Source organism: Alosa alosa, chromosome 11, assembly GCF_017589495.1.
Source record: "Alosa alosa isolate M-15738 ecotype Scorff River chromosome 11, AALO_Geno_1.1, whole genome shotgun sequence".
Lineage (NCBI taxonomy): Eukaryota > Metazoa > Chordata > Actinopteri > Clupeiformes > Clupeidae > Alosa > Alosa alosa.
This window is the reverse complement of record NC_063199.1, coordinates 24546136-24566402: the sequence shown is the minus strand read 5'-3', so window position 1 is coordinate 24566402 and position 20267 is coordinate 24546136. Positions and strand designations below refer to the sequence as shown.

The window sequence follows — 20267 nt, the reverse complement described above, 5'->3', positions numbered from 1 at the left end:
CAAATCACTGCTCAGAGGGAACGTCCACTGCGGCTGAAAGGCAGGGGGGACAACAGCATTTAAATGGCATTATTGTTCTGTAACAGAATGCTGAGATACTGAAATGGCTAAATGGGCCTCAGTCGTTTCTTTAGGAAAGAAAGGACCAGCTCCTGCCACTCGGGGGAAAGAGGGTGACGTGACAGGGACATGTCTTCACTGAACCTGACAGCTGTCAAAACAAAGCATGGAAAACTGCTCGGTTTGGGCCCCGAGTCGCCTTCAGCTTTTAACTAATGGAGAACCTTAGTCTGATAAATTATTAGAGCACTTATAAAAGTAATAGCACAATACCTGGCAGCATAGCGGCAAAAGGCTCTACGGTAAGCAATCCATATTTGATCTGGTCTTTGTGTGTGTTTGTGTGTGTGTGTGTGTGTGTGTGTGTGTGTGTGTGTGTGTGTGTGTGTGTGTGTGTGTGTGTGTGTGTGTGTGTGTGTGTGCATCTTTTGTGCAGGTGGACGGGCTTGATGTAGTGAGAGTAGCCATTGTGTGTTGAGTATTCACTGGACAGTGGACTGCTGACTGAGTCCTTTCTAACTGCTCCTCTCCTCCGGACCACTTCCATTCTCTTGAGACGGAAATGAAAAAATTTGGGCAGGGAAGGAGGATGTAAGTGTTATGGTGGGGGGAAAGGTGCACGCTGGGGTGGGTGAGGGGGCGGGCGGGGTGTGACCATTCACATCAGCACTGAGGGGGTATTTATATGTAATATTAGAGCCTGCTGGTGTAGAGATGCTGGAGGGAGATGTAGGCCAATGGGGGCTTAAATAAGGCTGCAGATTGAGGTGGAGTGGAGGGGCTAAAGAACCTCAGTGAGAGCTGGGGGGGGGGGGGGTCTGAGGGGGGCTCCTGGTCCCTGAGGCTGCCGACGAGGGTCTGCCCTGTCCCTATGGAAATCTCCCAGAATCCCCAGCCATCTGCCACCTGCTTCCTCCATCAGTCATGTGACCAGGCCCCAACAGTCGGGGGTTGGGGTGGAGGTGGGGGTGTTGGTCTATCAGTCTGTCAGTTTATGTGTGTATGTGTTTAGCTTGGTCAAGTGTGAACAGGCAGAATTTCTCAATCCCTGGTGGCCCTTTGTGCAGGCCTTCTTCAGATTAAATTTAAGTTGATGAACATTTTACTTTACATTTTTCTGTAACACAATATTTAAAAAAAAATTACTTTTACAATGGTTGATAAAAAATGATGTCTTTGTCCATCTCCCTGAGCCTCTCCAGGTCTCCTCCTAACCTGATGAGGGCAGCAGCTCTGAGCTGTGGGCAGACATGTACATTTTCCTTCACAGCATTTGTGTAAGTCAACTCACTCAGCGTTCCCTCAAGGCTCAGTGCAATGTAGTTACATGTTAACAAATGGATGAAGGTCTGAAGGTTAAACTTCAAGTAAATCACAACTCCTCTTGTGGGGTAAATGAGATATATTTGGCCACCTAGGTATGCAAAATATTTGTAATCTCAGCTTTTCTGCAGAGCTATTTTGCATGAATGCTGATGTGGTGGAGGACTCTGACATCAAACACAACCTGACTAGTGCCATTCCGATTCACTCATATGGTACAAACCATAATGATCAACAACTTGTTTATGGTGTGGTCAGTTTTTCCTCCAAACGTCGGCGCATAAAAATAGCAAAAAAAAAGTGAATAAAAGCGGGAAATCTATTTGACCTCGGGGATCATTTCATCATCACTGACAGCCTGTTGCTACAAGGGTGTTGCTACATTCTGGCTGGTCAGGAAAACTTGATAATCCCGGGGTGTTGGGCTAGCGAAGGTTTCAATGAAATTTAATACGCGTACAAAAAGAGCAAAGTCAGGTGTTGTGGATTGTCCATATGAACTGCTGTTTATAAAGGCAAGGAAATGGACATGAAGAGCTAATATGGAAATGTGATATTGATGATATAAAGGGTACAGTGCGGGCAAAGCACACACACACACACACACACACACACACACAGAGGCAACGTTTAGACGCAGGTTAAAAGGAGAAAAAGCTTTTCTCAGAAACTGCAGCATGACATACAGGAAAGAGGCGGCAGTCATGTTATCAGACTCCCTTACTCAAAACCTACAGAGAGGACAGTGGGGGAGTGAGCATACTTGTGTGTGCATTTGTATGTGTGTGCGCGTGTGTGTGGTGTGTACATGCATGTGCATTCCTGTGTGTGTGTGTGTGTGTGTGTAGCAGCTGACTCATTCCGTCAGCATGCAGAGCAATGCCTCTGGGCTGCTTCTGGGTTAGCTGTGGATTACCTGCACACACACACACACACACACATTCACACATGCACGCACACACACATCCATGCACGGACACACATTCACGCACGCACACACGCACGCACACACATGCACACACGCACGCACACGCACACGCACACGCACACGCACACGCACACACACACACATGCATGCACGCAAACACAGCACTGCAGCCCTCTCTCACTAACTCTCCCTCTATCTCCCTCCTTCACTCCCTCTCTCCATCCTTCCCTCCACACTTACTCATTCTCTCTCTCTTTCACTCTCTCACTCCAGAAGGAAAAAGCCGGCCAGTCCCTCAGGAACAGCAGAACCAGATTTAACCATGCATCAAACATGCAGCACAGCACAGAAGGGGAGAGGGAGAGAGAGAGAGAGAGAGAGGGAGAGAGGGAGAGAGAGAGAGAGAGAGAGAGAGGAAGGAAAAGAGCGAGAAATCCTCATCCTGGCAGCCTCATTCATCTGAGATGATGCAGATTAACTCGTGCTCCAAATTTGATATAATTTCACATAACACTGCAAACACACAGCAAAGCCTGTGCCAACATTAGCATGTGAAAGGAAACATGCTTTTATTGAAGCGCAGTGCGAGGTGGGAGCTGACAAAAGGTGAAACATCTGTTTAGAAGAGGGCTGATTGAGTGTATTTTTGGACTCACTTGGGGCCAAGAGCATTGGGGTGGTGGGGGTGAGTTGTGTACGGCTTCTGGCTCGACTCGTGCCGCACTCATCTAAACCATTTGCTGTGGTCTCTGGTCACTGCAATAGCGCTGCTTGTAAGGAGGACCCATGAGAGGACCCAGTGGCTGGGGGTGGCTGGTCGAGCGAGAGAGAGAGCGAGCGAGCCGGCATATTCATGTGAGGCTATCGAGCCCCTTGTACGAATTCTGTTTCAACTACAGAGCAGAACAAGCAGAGCAAATCTGAGAGCCTGCCCCCCCTCTCTGTTTTACTTACTCTCTTTCTCCCTCACATTCTCTATCCCTCTTTCTTACTGTCTGTTTCACTTACTCTGCCTCTCCCATCCTCTCCCTCTCTCCCTCTGTATCTGTCCATGGAGGAGAGAGAGAGAGACAGATGGAGAGAGAGGGAGAGAGAGAGAGGGAGAGAGAGAAAGTGAAAAGGAGAGACAGAAGGAGAGAGAGAGAGAGAGAGAGAGAGAAAGTGAAAAAGAGAGACTGAAGGAGAGAGAGAGAGAGAGAGAGAGAGAGAGCCCCCGCAAGGAGGCCTTACATAAATGGGCCACGGCGTCAACCGCCTCAATCTCTCTGGCATTTGCCAACGTGATAAGAGGAGAACATCACAGACCCTGCAAAGAACATGTCGAGCAGAACCAGAACGCTCTTTCTGATATACACTCTCTTTCTCTCTTTCTGTTTCTTATATAGATTATCTTCTCTCTCACTCACACACACACACACACACACACACACACACACACTCACACACACACACTCAGACACACACACACTCCAGCCAAAAAGCACTGGCACCTCATCCACATCTTCATCTCCATTTGCATTTCTTCCTCTCTGCCTGTGCGCTCTCCTCTCTCCTGCGTTCTGACTGGACCGGAGGTGGACCGGGCTCATGTACAGTGGGGGCTGGGTAAGGAAGCTGAGGAGTAGCACTTCCATACTGTAATGAGTTCTCCCTTTTTCCCACACAGCTGCTACACACACACAACGACAGACACACACAGAATCACACATATACACACACATGCACACACACACAAACGCACACACACACAAATCAAACACACACACACACACACACACACACAATCACACATATACATATACATACACATGCACACACACACAAACGCACACACACTAACCAAACAAACAAACACACACACACACACACACAAACCAAACAAACACACACACACACAAACACACTGAGCACACAGGGAGTCATTTGACTGCTGTGTGTGACCCTGCAGGGGTGGTGGGCTGAGCGTTTCTGATGGCTCAGTGAGAATGCTCCTCTTCCCCACACTACACTTGGAGGCAGAACAATGAATCTTTAACCAGAACAGCTTACAGGGGGCCAATGACGTCTGTGCGCAGACCTGCCGGAGAGCACTGCTACACAGATAACCTACTTCATGAACATCCTGTCGGGTAGAGGCAGCACATGATTACAAATGTGCACTTGAAAATGTTTCACCACCAACAGGGCGTGCATAAATAACTATATATATAATAACATAAAAATATTTGGAAAAGACTTAACAGGGCCTACTTTTAAGATAATCTGTTAAAAAAGATCATCTGTGGAAAGTGCAAACTGACAGCATATGAAGGCAGCAGTATGGGTGAATGCTTAAAGGTGCCATGTGTAATGTCCGCCAAAAAATCAATTCATACTCCACATTCCATAAAAAGATGGGGCAGTATACCTCCAGAAAGCGAAGTTGGTCTACCCTAGAGTAATAACCAAGACATGTGTATTGCATTTTGGTTGGCGGTTATGTTGCCCGTACCGCCTCCCATGGCGAAAACTGGTATTATGACACCTGTCGGGCTGGGCTAGTAATTTAGCAGGCTAATTTAGGTTGATATCTCTGCAGCACTATACCTTGTCATTTTTTAATGACATCATAATTATTTCTTCTTATTCTTTTTGATGCGTGTAGCTCATTTTTGGATATTTTTACCTCAATTCTTACACATGGCACCTTTAATGGCCATCACCATAAAATGACTTTGGGTTCACAGTGGCCCTTGCATAAATGCCATAATGGTTCTGATCACTGCCACTGGGCATTTTCTCTGTCTGCTCTCTAATAATGGTCGTGGCCTACTTTAACTGCACTCGCAAATGAACTATATTTCAGAGTGAGGCGCACCGTAGAGGGACAATCTATAAAATCCATTGCTTATTGACCCACACATGCTCAGTGCATGGGTGCAGACGCACATGGGCATGGCTGTACACACACGCACACGCACACACAGATACACACAGAAACCAACACATACAGTATATTTCACTGCTCACAAACACACAGACAAAAAACACACAGACAAAAAAACCCAACCTGTGCTGTAACAGAGCCCAACATTCTCTGCTTTCACTGCATTCGCACACTGTCCACTCACCCTCTACGAGAAGGTGGAAACATCAACCCCTCTCATGGGCATGGCCTTTCACATGATACGCCCTCGCTGTGAGGGCCACACATGCACTAACTGACACCAGGCAGCCGCCCCGACTGATGCCCTCCCACAGCTATGCTGCCGACTCCTCACGGACGCCTGCTGCTATATCTGATCCCTGGGGAGTGGCAGGCCAGATAGGTGGGGAGAGTAGAGGCACTGACATGCCCAAGGGGGTTGGGAGGGAGAGAGAGGACCTAACGAGGGAATGGAGGCACTTGTGCTAGAGTGGTGGTGGTGGTGGTGTTGTGTTGGTGGTGGAGGTTGTGCTGGTGGTGATTGTGCTGGTGGTGTGGTAGAGTGGTGTGGAAGTGGTGGTGGTGGTGGTGGTGGTGGTGGTGGTGTGGTAGAGTGGTGTGGAAGTGGTGGTGGTGGTGATTGTGGTGGTGGTGTGGAAGTGGTGGTGGTGGTGCGGAAGAGTGGTGGTAGCGGTGATTGTGGTGGTGATTGTGATTGTGGTGGTGGTGGTGGTGGTGTGGTAGAGTGGTGGTGGTGGTGGTGGTGGTGGTGTGGAAGAGTGGTGGTGGTGGTGGTGGGTGGTGGTGGTGGTGGTGGTGTGGTAGAGTGGTGGTGGTGGTGGTGGTGGTGTGGAAGAGTGGTGGTGGTGGAGATTGTGATTGTGGTGGTGGTGGTGGTGTGGAAGAGTGGTGGTGGTGGTGGAGATTGTGATTGTGGTGGTGGTGGTGGTGGTGTGGTAGAGTGGTGGTGGTGGAGATTGTGATTGTGGTGGTGGTGGTGGTGGTGGTGTGGAAGAGTGGTGGTGGTGGTGATTGTGGTGGTGCTGGTGGTGCTGGTGGTGGTGTGGAAGAGTGGTGGTGTGGAAGAGTGGTGGTGGAGGTGGAGATTGTGATTGTGGTGGTGGTGCTGGTGTGGAAGAGTGGTGGTGGTGGTGGAGATTGTGATTGTGGTGGTGGTGCTGGTGGTGGTGTGGAAGAGTGGTGGTGTGGAAGAGTGGTGGTGGAGGTGGTGGTAGTGGTGGCAATTGTGGTGGTGGTGGGCTTGACGGTGGTGATGGCATGGAGGCAGCTCCATACTCTGACTCGATGTGACAGCGGATATGCTGCTGGCCTGATGATCCTCCACAGGGAGCACTCTCAGAACATTCTGGAAGCTTATGGGGGGGCACAGCGGGGGGTGTTTTTTCTGAGCCACGACTGCTATTTGTCAAAACCGCGCCAAGTGATGTTGGCCGATGTTCACTGTAGCAGCTCAAAAGGTGCCACTGCCAGGTATTGCGTGTCAGCTCAAAACAAGAGTGTACCCTTACAAGCTAAACAACAAAAGTAGGGGACATAAATGTGGCCGATGAAAGGGCATGCGTTGGGGAACAGGGTCTATGGAATGAACATCTCAAAACTCCGTCAAGGTTCTACAAGTCTCTTCTACATGCAAACAGCCCTTAACACAACAGTCCGAGAGACAAAATACAAACATACAGCCAATGGAGAGAGACACCAGGGAGGATTACTGGCAAGCAAGCATGCCAATTAAGCATATGCCAACAGCGTGTGTGTGTGTCTGTGTCTGTGTGTGTGTGTGTGGCAGTTAGACTCAAGTTCTCAATAACAAACAACCTGGCCTCTAAAACACTGGCATTTAAGGAACTCAGCTCCAGACACACAGCCTAGGTTTGGGCTTACAAGTGGGGCTTGCACCAGAACTTCAGTCATACCAGTGACCAAAACATCATGGCTAACAAGCTGAGGCTGAGAGCAAAGCTCAAAAGCTGCATCCTGATCTTGCTCTCATACTCCAGGGTTATGCACAAATGATTAGGTAACTATTAGTTACCTCCCAGTTTGGAGGTCATATATGGACTTTCTGTTCCACTCTCTTCAATCAGCGGCTTAATCAACTAGACAGGACACCCACTCTCCAGCCTAGGGAGCAGAAGACAGGGACATAGACCAGGGGAGAGGCTAACGATCATTATGCACATTTAACCCCAAAAAACATTAAACATGGGCCCGAAACTGTTAGCATTAGCGCTAGCATCTGTCTCCATCCCCAAATCCACACAGACAGACTGTATGTCCTTTGGCCACCATCGATCGTTAAGTAGACCACCCCGTGCCCTGACCACAGCCAACCACCCCACCTCCCCACAGGCTGAGACTGCCCATCCACCCACCCTCCCTCTCGACTCAGGCGCTCCTCCCTCTCGACTCACCCTCCCTCCCTCCCTGGGCCACAAAAATGCAATAAACAAGCCCAGAGCCGCAGCCAAGACCGCTGTACCAGAGCAGCCTTTTTACAGCCCAACCAGGCCTAGTTGTTTATCATAATTATCCCATAAATGTGCTGACACGAATCTGGCTAACTTCATTTTGAAAGATGACCTGACAAATCATTTCTCTGAAGCCTGATGGATATCCCATGGCTATTTTGAGCTAAGTTTGAATGTGTTATGCCGGGCCTAAATGGCAACAATCTTACTAAATCATTCTCGGCTGGCAAATGAGCAAGACTACTTCAGGTGACACCTGGGACACAGAGTGGACCTGCAGTGTGCAAGTAGGCATGCAGAACAGCCATGTGAAAGGCCTCTAGGATGGACAAATCATCGAGACAGTGACTGAGGCAGAGACACATCGGAAGCTGTGAGCTGACAAGCTGGAGGATCCCCTGGACGACACGGGCAGTGTGATGTATCATCACTGGGGGGGCGCACCGAGGGGGCTCTCGGAGAGAGGGTGGCATTGCGTCCAGAGAGCCACAGGGGACAATAGTCGCCACTGTTGTCCACAAAGAGCCGACTATATGCAGAAGAGAAGGCAACTTCTGGCAGACGTCATCTCACTGTCTCAAAGCCAAGAAGTCTCACGCATCTCTCCCACTCGCAGAACAGAAAGTTCCATCGTTTCTCAGTCTTCAGGGTGACCACTGCAATGAGGGCCTTTAATGAATACAACTTTCATATTCAACATTAGAATCTCATTTGGCCTGGGGTATTCATATTCTGGGGTATTGATGTTCTGCAGCAGTAAAAAGGTCTCCATTCATTCGGGATTTATGCAGAATGAAAACAGAATGGTCAGACATGTCATCTAGTCAGGTCTGTGTGTAAGACCTGAGGAGCTCAACTCTGGTTCAAAGCTTTGCATTTGTGCTGGAGAATAGAGGAAGGCTGGGGACTCTGCACTTGGAGGTTGGAGAGGACCCTCTGCCTGATCCAAATCTGTTAGGGCACAAGGCCTGGAGCCAAGATAAGAGTTGGGCCAGGTCCCTAAGCGCACTTAAACATGGCCCTCTGCAAATACCCCTCAACACCCCCATTACCCCCTCCTCCAATCACATCCAGGCTCAGCTGACTGTCAACGCTGTGGCTTTTCCTGGCTTTTCCCAGCATATCCCTTCACAACAGACACAAGAGGGGATGTACCCTTCCAGCCTGGGTTACTTGTGTTTAACCAAAAGATACAGAGAGGCAAGAGAGAGAATGAGAGAGAGAGAACGAGAGAGAGAGAGAGAGAGAAAGAGAGAACGAGAGAGTCGGGTGTCCTGCTCCACAGACGTTGTAGTCAGTGAGGACCTGTCTTTCTTTCCCGGCGCCATGATGCAGGCACTCCAGAGCGGCAAGGCTCCATGCAAATGTGTACAGTTCCACCCACCACGCTTGATGACTCACGAGATGGCATTAGCTAGCCCACGCTCCGCGGCCCCTGCGGTCTCAAGACAGCCCGCAGCGCAATCTGCTGAGCAACTGCACTCATCCAGCGAGACCGGAGCGCGGCCAGGGAGCTCCGTGGAGAGGCCTACCTCCAATATTGATTTAGGAAGGGAAATGAGAGCCTAGATAATGATTTTTCCCTCCTTTCTCCTGGAGATTCGTGATATAATCTTGGGTACATTCATCTGAGAGAGTCATTTCTGTTCTCTTTTCTTCAATCAATGCTTAATACCGTAAATGCCAATAAACACCAGAGCATTTGACCAATTTAGCAATTTTACAATTTTACCACCATGATTCCAAGAAGTGAAACATTGCAGTCAACCCTGAGGCCTTTGAGGGAAAAACAAAGCCAATCTTTTAAGGCAACAACACCACCAATTATGAAAATTAAATCACCTTGTAAAGCAAAGTGAATTTTACTTGCTGGTCTTTAAGTCATTAGACTCGCAGAAACATTGCTCTGCGTATGCAAACAAGAGGGCAACAATAAGACAGAGCTCAGAGGAGTTATGTGGCTCTGAGTGGCAGCAGGCTCCGGCTTCTAGCTCTGCTGCTCACAGAGATGCAGAGTCATCGATCTGGAACCAGGCAGCTTCTCAGGGCAGTCACGTCACAGAACAAGAGCAGGAGAGAGAGAGAGAGAGAGAGAGAGAGGCAGAGAGAGAGGGAGGGAGAGACAGATGGGGAGAGAGAGAGACAAAGAAGGAAGAGTGAGAAAGAAAGACAGACAGAAAGAAGGAAGGGAGGAAAGGAGAGGGGGAAAAGGGAGGAGGAAAAAATCTGAGAGCAAAATATACGGGTAGGAGATGGAGAGACAGAGAGAGAGAGATGGAAAACAAGAGAGAGGAGGAAGAGGAGAGAGGAGAGAGGAGAGAGGAAAGCGAGCGTGGGGCAGCAGAGCTGCCACACACAGTGAGCCACATCATCCTTGCTCCACAGCACACTGTTGTCGACGGGCCTTCCTTCCCTATGACAGCCCTTACGCTGACGTGATGCTAATAGCTCATAGCGGCTCTCCTCGCCATGCTATTCTTATCAGCTACGCACCAACTCCACAAACACCAACAACACACACACACACACACACACACTTCCCCAAGACAGCCCTTTCGCTGACACGCTGACGTGATGCTAACAGCTCATAGCTGCTATCCCTTGGATGCTATTCTTATCAGCTACGCACCAACTCCACAAACACAAACAACACAAGAATGGGTGTCTGTGCATTGGTGCTGAACCCTATTCGATCGCTGTCAGATGATATACGTCATAGCCACAGCTGTGCTGTTAGGCATACACGCATTAGAACAGTCAGGCAAGCAGAGATGTTGTGTGTGTGCATGTGTGTTAGTCTGTGCGTGCGTATGTGTGTGTGTGTGTGTGTGTGTGTATCTGCTGTGTGATCCACACCATATAGCATCAGCATGGGTATTCATTATTAATTTCTGTTAGCTGCAGAACAGTACAAACTGAAGAGAAATAGCCATGAGAACAGTGGAGCTGTTTTAATTTACCTGAATATCCAATACTATCTAAAGTCTTAATTGGATTATGAGTGCCATTGATGCTGGTCACTCATAAGAACTTTCTGGGGCGACCACCAATGCTTTCTGGCATTTCTACCTCTCTTTTGTGGGCAGTGAAATAACCATCGATGAAATCTGGGACAGAACATGTGCACCCAGTGACACACACACACACACACACACACACACACTGATTACTGCACACACACACACACACACTCAAACACACACATGCACACAAGAACACCGATAACTGCACGCACATCCATACACACATACATACCCCCACACACACCGAGGAGACTATTTTAGAGGCCGCTTCAGGTTTCATCCCCCTTAACAACCCCTTCCCCCCCAACCCCACTGGCCTCCCAGTAAGCTCACGTGGCCTCTCCTGTGAATGTTATCCTGGCATGTTTAATGGCCGCATCTAATAAACATCAAAACTGAGCATCACCGAATCAGAAGGGGTTGGCGAATGATACATTCTATCATCACACGGAATAGGGAAAAAAAAAGAAAGAGAGGGAGAGAGAGAAATAGAGGGAGAGAGAGAGAGAGGGAGGACGAGAGAGAGAGAGGGGTGGAAGCAAAGCGAGAGTGAGAATGAGAGGGAGGGAGAGAGAGAGAGGGAGGGAGAGAGAGAGAGAGGGGTGGAAGCAAAGCGAGAGTGAGAATGAGAGGGAGGGAGAGAGAGAGAGGGAGAATGAGAGAGAGAGAGAGAGAGAGAGAGAGAGAGAGAGAGAGAAAGAGAGAGAGAGAGAGAGCTTGAGTAACTATGACGACCTACTTCCCATCCACCCCCCAAATCCCTGCATCCCGCTCAGGGAAAAAATCTGGTTAAAAAAAGCTGGGCCATTCCGCAGATGGGGTAGGGGAAATGGTGGTGGTGGTGGCTGGGCACTGGGGTGATGACAACGTGGTTTTCCGCTCCACACAGAGATGCTCAGCTGATACAGGGGGATCAGTCCCCCCTACTTTAACCATCAACGCTGCAGGCTTGATTAACAAGACCTCTGCTACGGTGTCTAGAGCCACTCTCCTATGGATGCGTGTTTGGTTAGGCACGTTGGATGGGTGGTGGGGGCAAATGCTTTAACTGTCACAGGGGGCATTCTGACAGCATTGCAATGTGACCTCCTCCCACCGCCCCACACACATGAGCGCTGAACGTAGCTGCTGTTGCTATACAGATGGAAGACAAGGGCAGAAGGGGCCAGTTAATTCATTCATGCCGCGGGTGAAAGCTGGCCACCACCAGCATATGGAGGCAAACTAGCCACTGTTGCTTCAGGGAGGGAGTCAGTCAGAGGGGAAACTTGGCCGGACTAATTTAGCATCTACTGACTCAAACAGCGCCTCACTTAAGGAGACCAAACCAGATAGTGACACATTCCCAAACTGCCTGACGTTGTAAGAGCAAAGGCTTTCTCTTTTACAGACCTAGCACCTGTGACAGGCATTCATAACAGCGCATGCTTGCACCAAAATATGACCACTGACTGAGAAAACAGCATGAAACCAAAACCATTTCAGCCTGAGCATTACATGCGGCCAGCCGTGGTCTACAGGTTAGTGCTTCGGACTTGTAACCGGAGGGTTGATGCAGCCGCTGTTGATGCAGGCAGCTCACTGCGCGGATTCACGGATTGGGATAAATGCAGAGACCAAATTTCCCTCACGGGATCAAAAGAGTATATATACTACTTACTTATACATGCACTCTCAATGCACAGGACTGACACCATTTATTGAAAAGATGACAAAGCCTGGTATCAGATCATTAGTAGACCCACCATTCTGACATAAAGACAGAATTAGGCCTGATGGGTCCCCCCCTTAAAAGCTGACACTCTGCTGTTAAATAAGAGTATTTCCGTACCCCCTTCACCTCAGTGCTGGCTCTAGGGGGTTCAGGCTCTTGACAATGCACTGGGATTTCCAACTGAATTACTTAATAAATGAAATTGAATTGAACTGAATGGTCCACTTCATCATATACACACACTCTCTATTGAAACCTATATGATTTGGTACTGCATTTAAAGCCTTAATACTGATGCGCTCAGGATGATTCCCTCCCGGCTTCCAGATGCCCCAAATATGAGTTGTTTTGTTTTGATCCGCTGATCCAGTAGGGATATCATGGACTGGCTCTGAAAGAGAGGTTTTGATGTGTGTGTGTGTGGGGGGGGTGTTGTCATGTGACTGTGTGCTCGTTGGGCTAATCTGCTTAGTTTCCTCTCCATTCTCTCTGATGAAAAAGCGACACAGAGGCTCAAAAAGCTTTCTCCAGCACGCTAATGAATCACCCAGACAAAAAAAAAAAAGCTCTTAATGAAGCGACACCATGCTACATCACTCGAGCCATCTTCCGCGGAACATCGTATTGAGGCTCAGGCATGGTGGTGCCATGGCTAGCTGGTGATGCAGGTACTTGTTAGTCTACCATAACACTACCTCTCCTTTTCTGCCCTTCCCTCCTCCATACCCCTCGCTGGGCCTCCAAGCAGACACTTTATTGGGGATATCAGGCCGTTTCTGCGCAGTGATCAGGCTTATCTCTTCACCGCCACAGGAACAAACAAGACCATTGTGCTGGGAGAAATGTTGTGGTGGATGGAGTGTGAGTGGGGCAGGGAGAAAGAGAGAAAGAGAGGGAGAAATAAAGAGAAAAAAGAGAGAGTTAGAGAACAAGAAAGAGAGCGCGAAAGAGAGAGAGAGAGAGAGAGAGAGAGAGAGAAAGAGAGAGAGAGAAAGCGCGAGAGAGAGAAAGAGAGATAGGATATCCGCAGGGAGGGAGCCAGCTGGGAAACACTGCGAGTCAAGGGAACAGGCCGACAAAAGCAAGCCGCCTGCAAAATGCACGGAGACCTCCGAGATTAGAAAATGGGGGGTCAGGAGAGAGAGAGAGAGAAAGAGAGAGATGAAGAGGGAGTGGGTGAGAGAGAAAGTGGAACAGAGAGAGTGGCAGAGGGATGAGATAAAGCGAGAGAGAGAGAGAGAGAGAGAGAGGGAGGGAGAGGAACAGAGAAAGAGAAAGAGAGAGCGAGAGAGGGAGGAAGGGAAAGGGTGAAAGGATGAGGAAAAAAAGAACAGGAAAGAGTGGACAAGGAAAGGAAGAGACAAAGCAGCTCAAGACGGATTTGAGAGGTCGTTAACACAAACCCACGGCCTCTTCTGTTTGGCCGCTTCAGAAGATCACTGGAGGAGGAGATGAACAGAGTGTGTAAGGAAAGAGGGAGAGAAAGAGGGAGAGAAAGAGAGAGATACACAGAGAAAAGAAAAAGAGGAAGAGAGGTAGAGAGAGAGAGAGAAACTGGAAGATATACAAGATGTCACTGTTGATACACTGGCCTAAAAATGCTGAAGCTCATCCACTTAGAAAGCCATTACTAGTTTAACACTTGAGTCGGAACTGAAGCACTAGAGGAAAAGGGTGTTGCTGTTGCTAAAGAGATTTCCACAATGTTGTTTTTTCCAACTCAAAGAGTTTTATATGTAAACCTCTCAGCAAAAGACCTCTCCTTCAAAAACAGCCACAGAACCACAGAACATACACGTTCATGGCTTCCTGATTAGCAAGAGTGACTGATGTTTTCAATAGTGTATCAACGGATTAAATTATGCAGGGGCTCACTGTGGTTTCCCCCATCTTGTTTATGCTCTCCTCCATTCTCATGTATGAGAATGCCATAACAAATGAGACCAAATGCTACCAATGCTATCTTCAAGCTTTAACTGTTCACTTGCACGGTGCTCTCAAACCACAAGCACCACATCTCTGCTAGTGTAATTAACCGTGTATTACCCAAAATAAAACAATGTCAACACACACCTAGCCTACCTGATGGAAGCAGTTCATACCAGTAACTTAAAACACACACACACACACACACACACACACACACACACACAGGTAGAGAGAGAGAGAGAAACTGGAAGATATACAAGATGTCACTGTTGATACACTGGCCTAAAATGCTGAAGCTCATCCACTTAGGAAAGCCATTACTAGTTTAACACTTGAGTCGGAACTGAAGCACTAGAGGAAAGGGTGTTTGCTGTTGCTAAAGAGATTTCCACAATGTTGTTTTTTCCAACTCAAAGAGTTTTATATGTAAACCTCTCAGCAAAAGACCTCTCCTTCAAAAACAGCCACAGAACCACAGAACATACACGTTCATGGCTTCCTGATTAGCAAGAGTGACTGATGTTTTCAATAGTGTATCAACGGATTAAATTATGCAGGGCTCACTGTGGTTTCCCCATCTTGGTTATGCTCTCCTCCATTCTCATGTATGAGAATGCCATAACAAATGAGACCAAATGCTACCAATGCTATCTTCAAGCTTTAACTGTTCACTTGCACGGTGCTCTCAAACCACAAGCACCACATCTCTGCTAGTGTAATTAACTGTGTATTACCCAAAATAAAACAATGTCAACACACACCTAGCCTACCTGATGGAAGCAGTTCATACCAGTAACTTAAAACACACACACACACACACACACACACACACACACACACACACACACACACACACACACACAAACAAACAAGAGCATTGCAGGAAGAAAAGTAATACATGTCAGGCAGCCAAGCCTTTGTAGTTGGTGACTTCAGAAATACCATTAGGGCTCCTAAAAGGAGAGGAATGTGTTAAGTCTTTGCTGGGTGTGCGTTGGTAGGTGTGTGTGTGTGTGTGTGTGTGTGTGTGTGTGTGTGTGTGTGTGTGTGTTTCGGGATAACTCACCCTGAGAGCCTCGATGACCAGGTCCCGCGCTTCCAACTCCCCCTCCATGATACTCAGCAGTGTGAGGAGCTCCGGCTTGCTGAGGTTATCCACATTCAACTCACATTTCTGCCCACACACAAACACACACACACACAGAGGGAGAGAGAGAGAGAGAGAGAGAGAGAGAGAGAGAGGGGAAAGTGAGGACACAAGGTGTTGCAAGCCCATCATTCAGATACTTGGCACAGGATGTGCAGCCTGCGCAAGGTCAGAGAGTCATGGTGGTTGCATGGTCGGACAGGACGCAGGCAGCAGCGGGTGACCTCCCTATCAGCACCTGCTTGACATTCTCCATACTCCATATGTAAGGGACATAGACAGCACTTCTTCCATATGTAAGGGCAATAGACAGCACTTCTGCTATAACATGCTCTAACAACAGAAATATGATAGTACTACTCCATGATAACCATGGCTGAGCAAAGAATAGTCTCCTATGCCATACTGAAACTGCAGTACTAAACTAGACATATATAAGAAAGTAGCCTAACAGTAATATAGTATAAATCACTTTTTTTCTGAAGAATCGTTAGATTAACTAACAGCATGTGAGAAAATACTAAAATAGAACCAGCTCATAACATTCCTTGGATACTCTTTTTTTTATGTCCAACACATTGTCAACATCTCTAACCATTACAACTAGCTTTTGTTATCATAGGCTGGGCTCTTTTTAACTACACATATATAATAAGGCAACAAAATCTGGCTACTTCATGCAATACCTGGAGGCCTTTCAGCTCCGTTGCATTTAACCACTTCATTAAACCCTGAAACGGCCACATGCGTGCCAAAGGGAACGGCAGTAATTGCAACCAACTATGCCACTTTCACTGCTACTTAGATCAATTAAAACTTTTGCTCTCCCCATGGTCCCTGGAGTTGCACATTTCTAAAAGCATAATGGCTGTCAATCTGTGCCTCATGAATGTCGGCATCAATAAGGGCTCAGGTATCTTTCTAGAACCCACCTCTTCAAAAGCATGTATTCATCACTTATTAGCCTGCAGTGCAACTGACTTGCAAATTGTGATGGATATACTCCGAACAGCAATATTAAAACAGTGCAGCATTTTCCTCATATGAAATGCCCTTTATTCTCCCAAATCACATGCAACATCATCTAAATGCATGACATTCTTCTCTCTCTGGCCTAACAGCTGTGAATTGAATATTGCAGCTGTAATGGGGTAAATACTGAGGGCTGTATTTGACAACCAATGATTCTATGACCTGCACAGCATCAGGTAGTATGCATGTCTATTTATGAGCAGATGGTTATGATTGTATACATTAGGGTATGGATAGGAGTATGTACACAATGAGGAGGATATTAGCTTGAATACAACAAAATATAACTGCTATTTCTGCTGTATTTTTTAATCAACAGCACACATATATATCGCTTTTCAAGGCACCCTGAGTGCTTCACATTGAAGGTGGGGACCTCACTAAACACCACCAATGTGTAGCACCTACCTGGGTGATGCAGAGCAGCCATTATGGGCCAGAACACTCACCACAATGAATGAATGAATGAGCCAATTATACTGGGGGATGATTAGGGGCCAGATTGGGAATTTAGCCAGGACACCGGGAAATCCCCTACTCTTCGCAATAATTGCCATGGGATCTTTAATGAACACAGTGAGTCAGGACCTCGGTTTAACGTCTCATCTGAAGGAACGGTTTCTCCTGCAGCACAGTGGGAGTTGGGGGCAGCCGTGGCCTACTGGTTAGCGCTTCGGACTTGTAATCGGAGGGTTGCCGGTTCGAACCCTGAGCAGTAGGCATGGCTGAAGTGCCCTTGAGCAAGGCACCTAACCCCTCACTGCTCCCCGAGCGCCGCTGTTGTTGCAGGCAGCTCACTGCGCTGGGATTAGTGTGTGTTCACTGTGTGCTGAGTGTGTTTCACTAATTCACGGATTGGGATAAATGCAGAGACCAAATTTCCCTCACAGGATCAAAAGAGTATATATACTCATACAGTGTCCCCGTCACTGCACTGGGGCATTGGGATCAATAATTTGGGGAGAGTGGCACCTACTAACAGCACTTCCAGCAGCAACCTAGTTTTCCAAGGAGGTCTCTCATCCAAGCACTAACCAAGTCCACACCTGCTTAGCTTCAGTCATTCAGCTGAGACAGGGTATCCATGGGTCTGGCTGCTGGCTCAAATCACACATCATGCACTGGCAGGGGCAAGTGGCTAGGGGATTTGAGGTAATGTACAGAGAGGGAAAACCAAGCCCACTAGCAGCTAAGCCCTCCCCTTCCTTCAGACAGATGGGGGGGCGTATTTCTTGAATGGTCTTGACAAGCGCACCGTTCCCTGCTGAGAGGCAACAAAAAAGGGGTCTCTTCCAACAAGAGGGCAAGAACCAGTTTAATTAAAAGCTGTGAGGCCTTTCGGCATACCTCTGAGAAGGCTTCGAAGGAGGTGGCAGGACAAGCCGCCCTATGAGACAGAGATATATGGGTGCAGCGGAGGGGACGAGGGTTTGCTCCACGGCAGCAGGGGCACCTGTTCGACATGACTCCAAATGTAAACCAGCCTGCCGACCAACCATTAAAGCGCCCTGCCTGACAAGCGAGACTGAGCTGAGTGACACGGTACTATGAACTATGCCAGCTGAGTCACTGAAATTCAGACCAATTTAGCACCATCTCCGGTGAACATACCCCCCCATCCCACGCACCCCCCACCCCCAACCCTCCCTGGAGACTCCTGCTGTACCTTTCAGAAACCGATTGGCTATATTTAAACTCTCCCACAGCAACAATCAAGGTTGGGGTAGGGGGCACTGAACAGTTATAGCCTAATAATAGCATGAACATGTTACCTGTACTGTGCAACATAGAGGGGGTCCTGATAGCAGGCAGGTTCTAGTGTGTAAAGAGCCAGACATGAGTAAACTACATGCCTACTATTGTAAAGGAATTAACAAATAGTAAGATACACATAACCTTTCAATTTAGCTTTTTGTTGTTATTTGGGCCTATAATATTGCTATGTAAAATGCTTGATCTGACCTGCAGTTTAGTTATTTTGACATTCCTTTTAGACTAAATATGTAGACAACTATTGACTGAAATCGCCTTATGTATAGGCTACAAACATATTTTAACTAGGATGTGAGCTGAGTGGATTCTCTAAAGGCTTCCTGAACAAGAGACATCAAACTCAACTGGAGTTCTTTTTTTAAACTGCGTGGCACCTCAATACAGCAGACTCTCTCTCTCTGGTCATAAATGAAACTGTGTCACAGATCCTCAGCCTTCTGCAACTTCATTTCATGTTGACCATTCTGTCGCCATACATTGATTATAACGTTGTAATGGTTTTTTTCAACTTAAGCTACCATTTTCCAGCACTGAGGGAAACATGAAGAATCAAGGGCTTTAAACACAGGCAACTGTGTGGCCTATTTCAACTGAGTACAAAAAAAGGTCTGACAATATTTTAACAAAAATCACAGCGAAATGTCATCAAATGATTCTCATACAAAATGTAGGGAACATAGGCCTAATCATTTTTAAACGCGCTATCATAGTCTGATTGATCAAAGCGCCACGACTCACTTCTCATTAAGCCACAGCATCGGCATTATGAAAAACTGCTTTGTGCAGTCAGATCTGCTCGACCAAAAAGATGTATGTGAGGATAAACGTAACAACAGAAATCAATGGCAACCTAGCCAGTGATGTTAAGCAATGTGCGTAGCCTATACTATGGAGCTGGAGGCTACCCAACAATCATCTTGACTTCGCAAATGGCTTTGGATTCAACAAAATAACACCTTAAGATGTGCAGCAGCAGCGACGATGAGCGTCGCAGCTTTGAATTGAAAACATGACGTGTAATGTTACAGTCTTATTATTATTCAGCGTTGGTATAATGCCAGATACACTGCCGATAAATAGCCATTATTCTCAAACAATTTCTTACCGCTTCAACACCTCCATGGATTGCGGCTGCCAGTGTTTGTATCGGAGGAGGCTGTTCCCCGCTCGCTCCCTCCGACGCCATCTTCCTACTGTAGCGGTCTGCTGGAGTGAGGGCACCACACACAACATAAAACAACGCATTCGGCACGGCTTTAACTATTACGCTGCTGAATGTAAATCACATAAGGCAGTCCCCTCTACATGAAATAACAGCCGTCAAATAAAAAAAACAACCGTTTCTTTTGGTTCCACGCCGATGTTGAGACGCTCGGGTTGTGAGGTTTGCGTTGAAGGCGTGGACCAGAGCCTTCCAGATGCAAATCCCGTGCGTTCCTGTTCCAAACTTGAAAAGGGGGCAAGAGTGACACGAGCATTTGCCAGTAAACGTCGATCCTATTTCTGCTTCGATATAACCGTCGCTTAACCTCTCTAGTGCCACACACATTTGGTCGCCTTTTCCAGTGTGGGCTGTAGTGGACTGGAATGAAGATTTCCCTATTTAAAGACAGTCGTAACCAGTCAGGACAACATTTTAACAATGAAACGTTGTAGGCTACCTTGTGTTATTATGCGCTGTCTCTCCAAGGCTACATTTTATTTCAGCCCTCTGCGTCTACTCTACAGTGTTTTCTACAGTGACTGTGTGGCAATAATAAGTCAACAAAACACTATATTTTGCCAAATGATTGATTTGGATTAATTCCCACAACATTTTTAAGCCTGTGGGCTATGAATTGTGTGTCTGTTTATTGTACGCCTGCAAGTGGGTCCCTGTTATGTTGGTTTTTGTCAATGCCCTGATGGTCACAATGATTTAATAGGCTACATAGCCTAATTTAT

The 20267-nt window shown here is 47.4% G+C and overlaps 1 protein-coding gene across 1 annotated transcript in view; it reads right to left on the bottom strand.

The window, feature by feature from the left end:
* The window catches only part of cttnbp2 (cortactin binding protein 2), a 51992-nt gene extending 32105 nt beyond the window's left edge, over nt 1-19887 (bottom strand). The window contains exons 1-3 of the mRNA XM_048256236.1: nt 19662-19887; nt 19429-19526; nt 15438-15545 (exon numbers count right to left, since the gene is read on the bottom strand). Of these exons, the coding sequence (XP_048112193.1) occupies nt 15438-15545; nt 19429-19526; nt 19662-19872 (417 nt within the window). The 5' untranslated portion in view covers nt 19873-19887. The remainder of the gene's footprint in view (nt 1-15437; nt 15546-19428; nt 19527-19661) is intronic.
* Between the last annotated feature and the right edge of the window lie 380 nt (nt 19888-20267).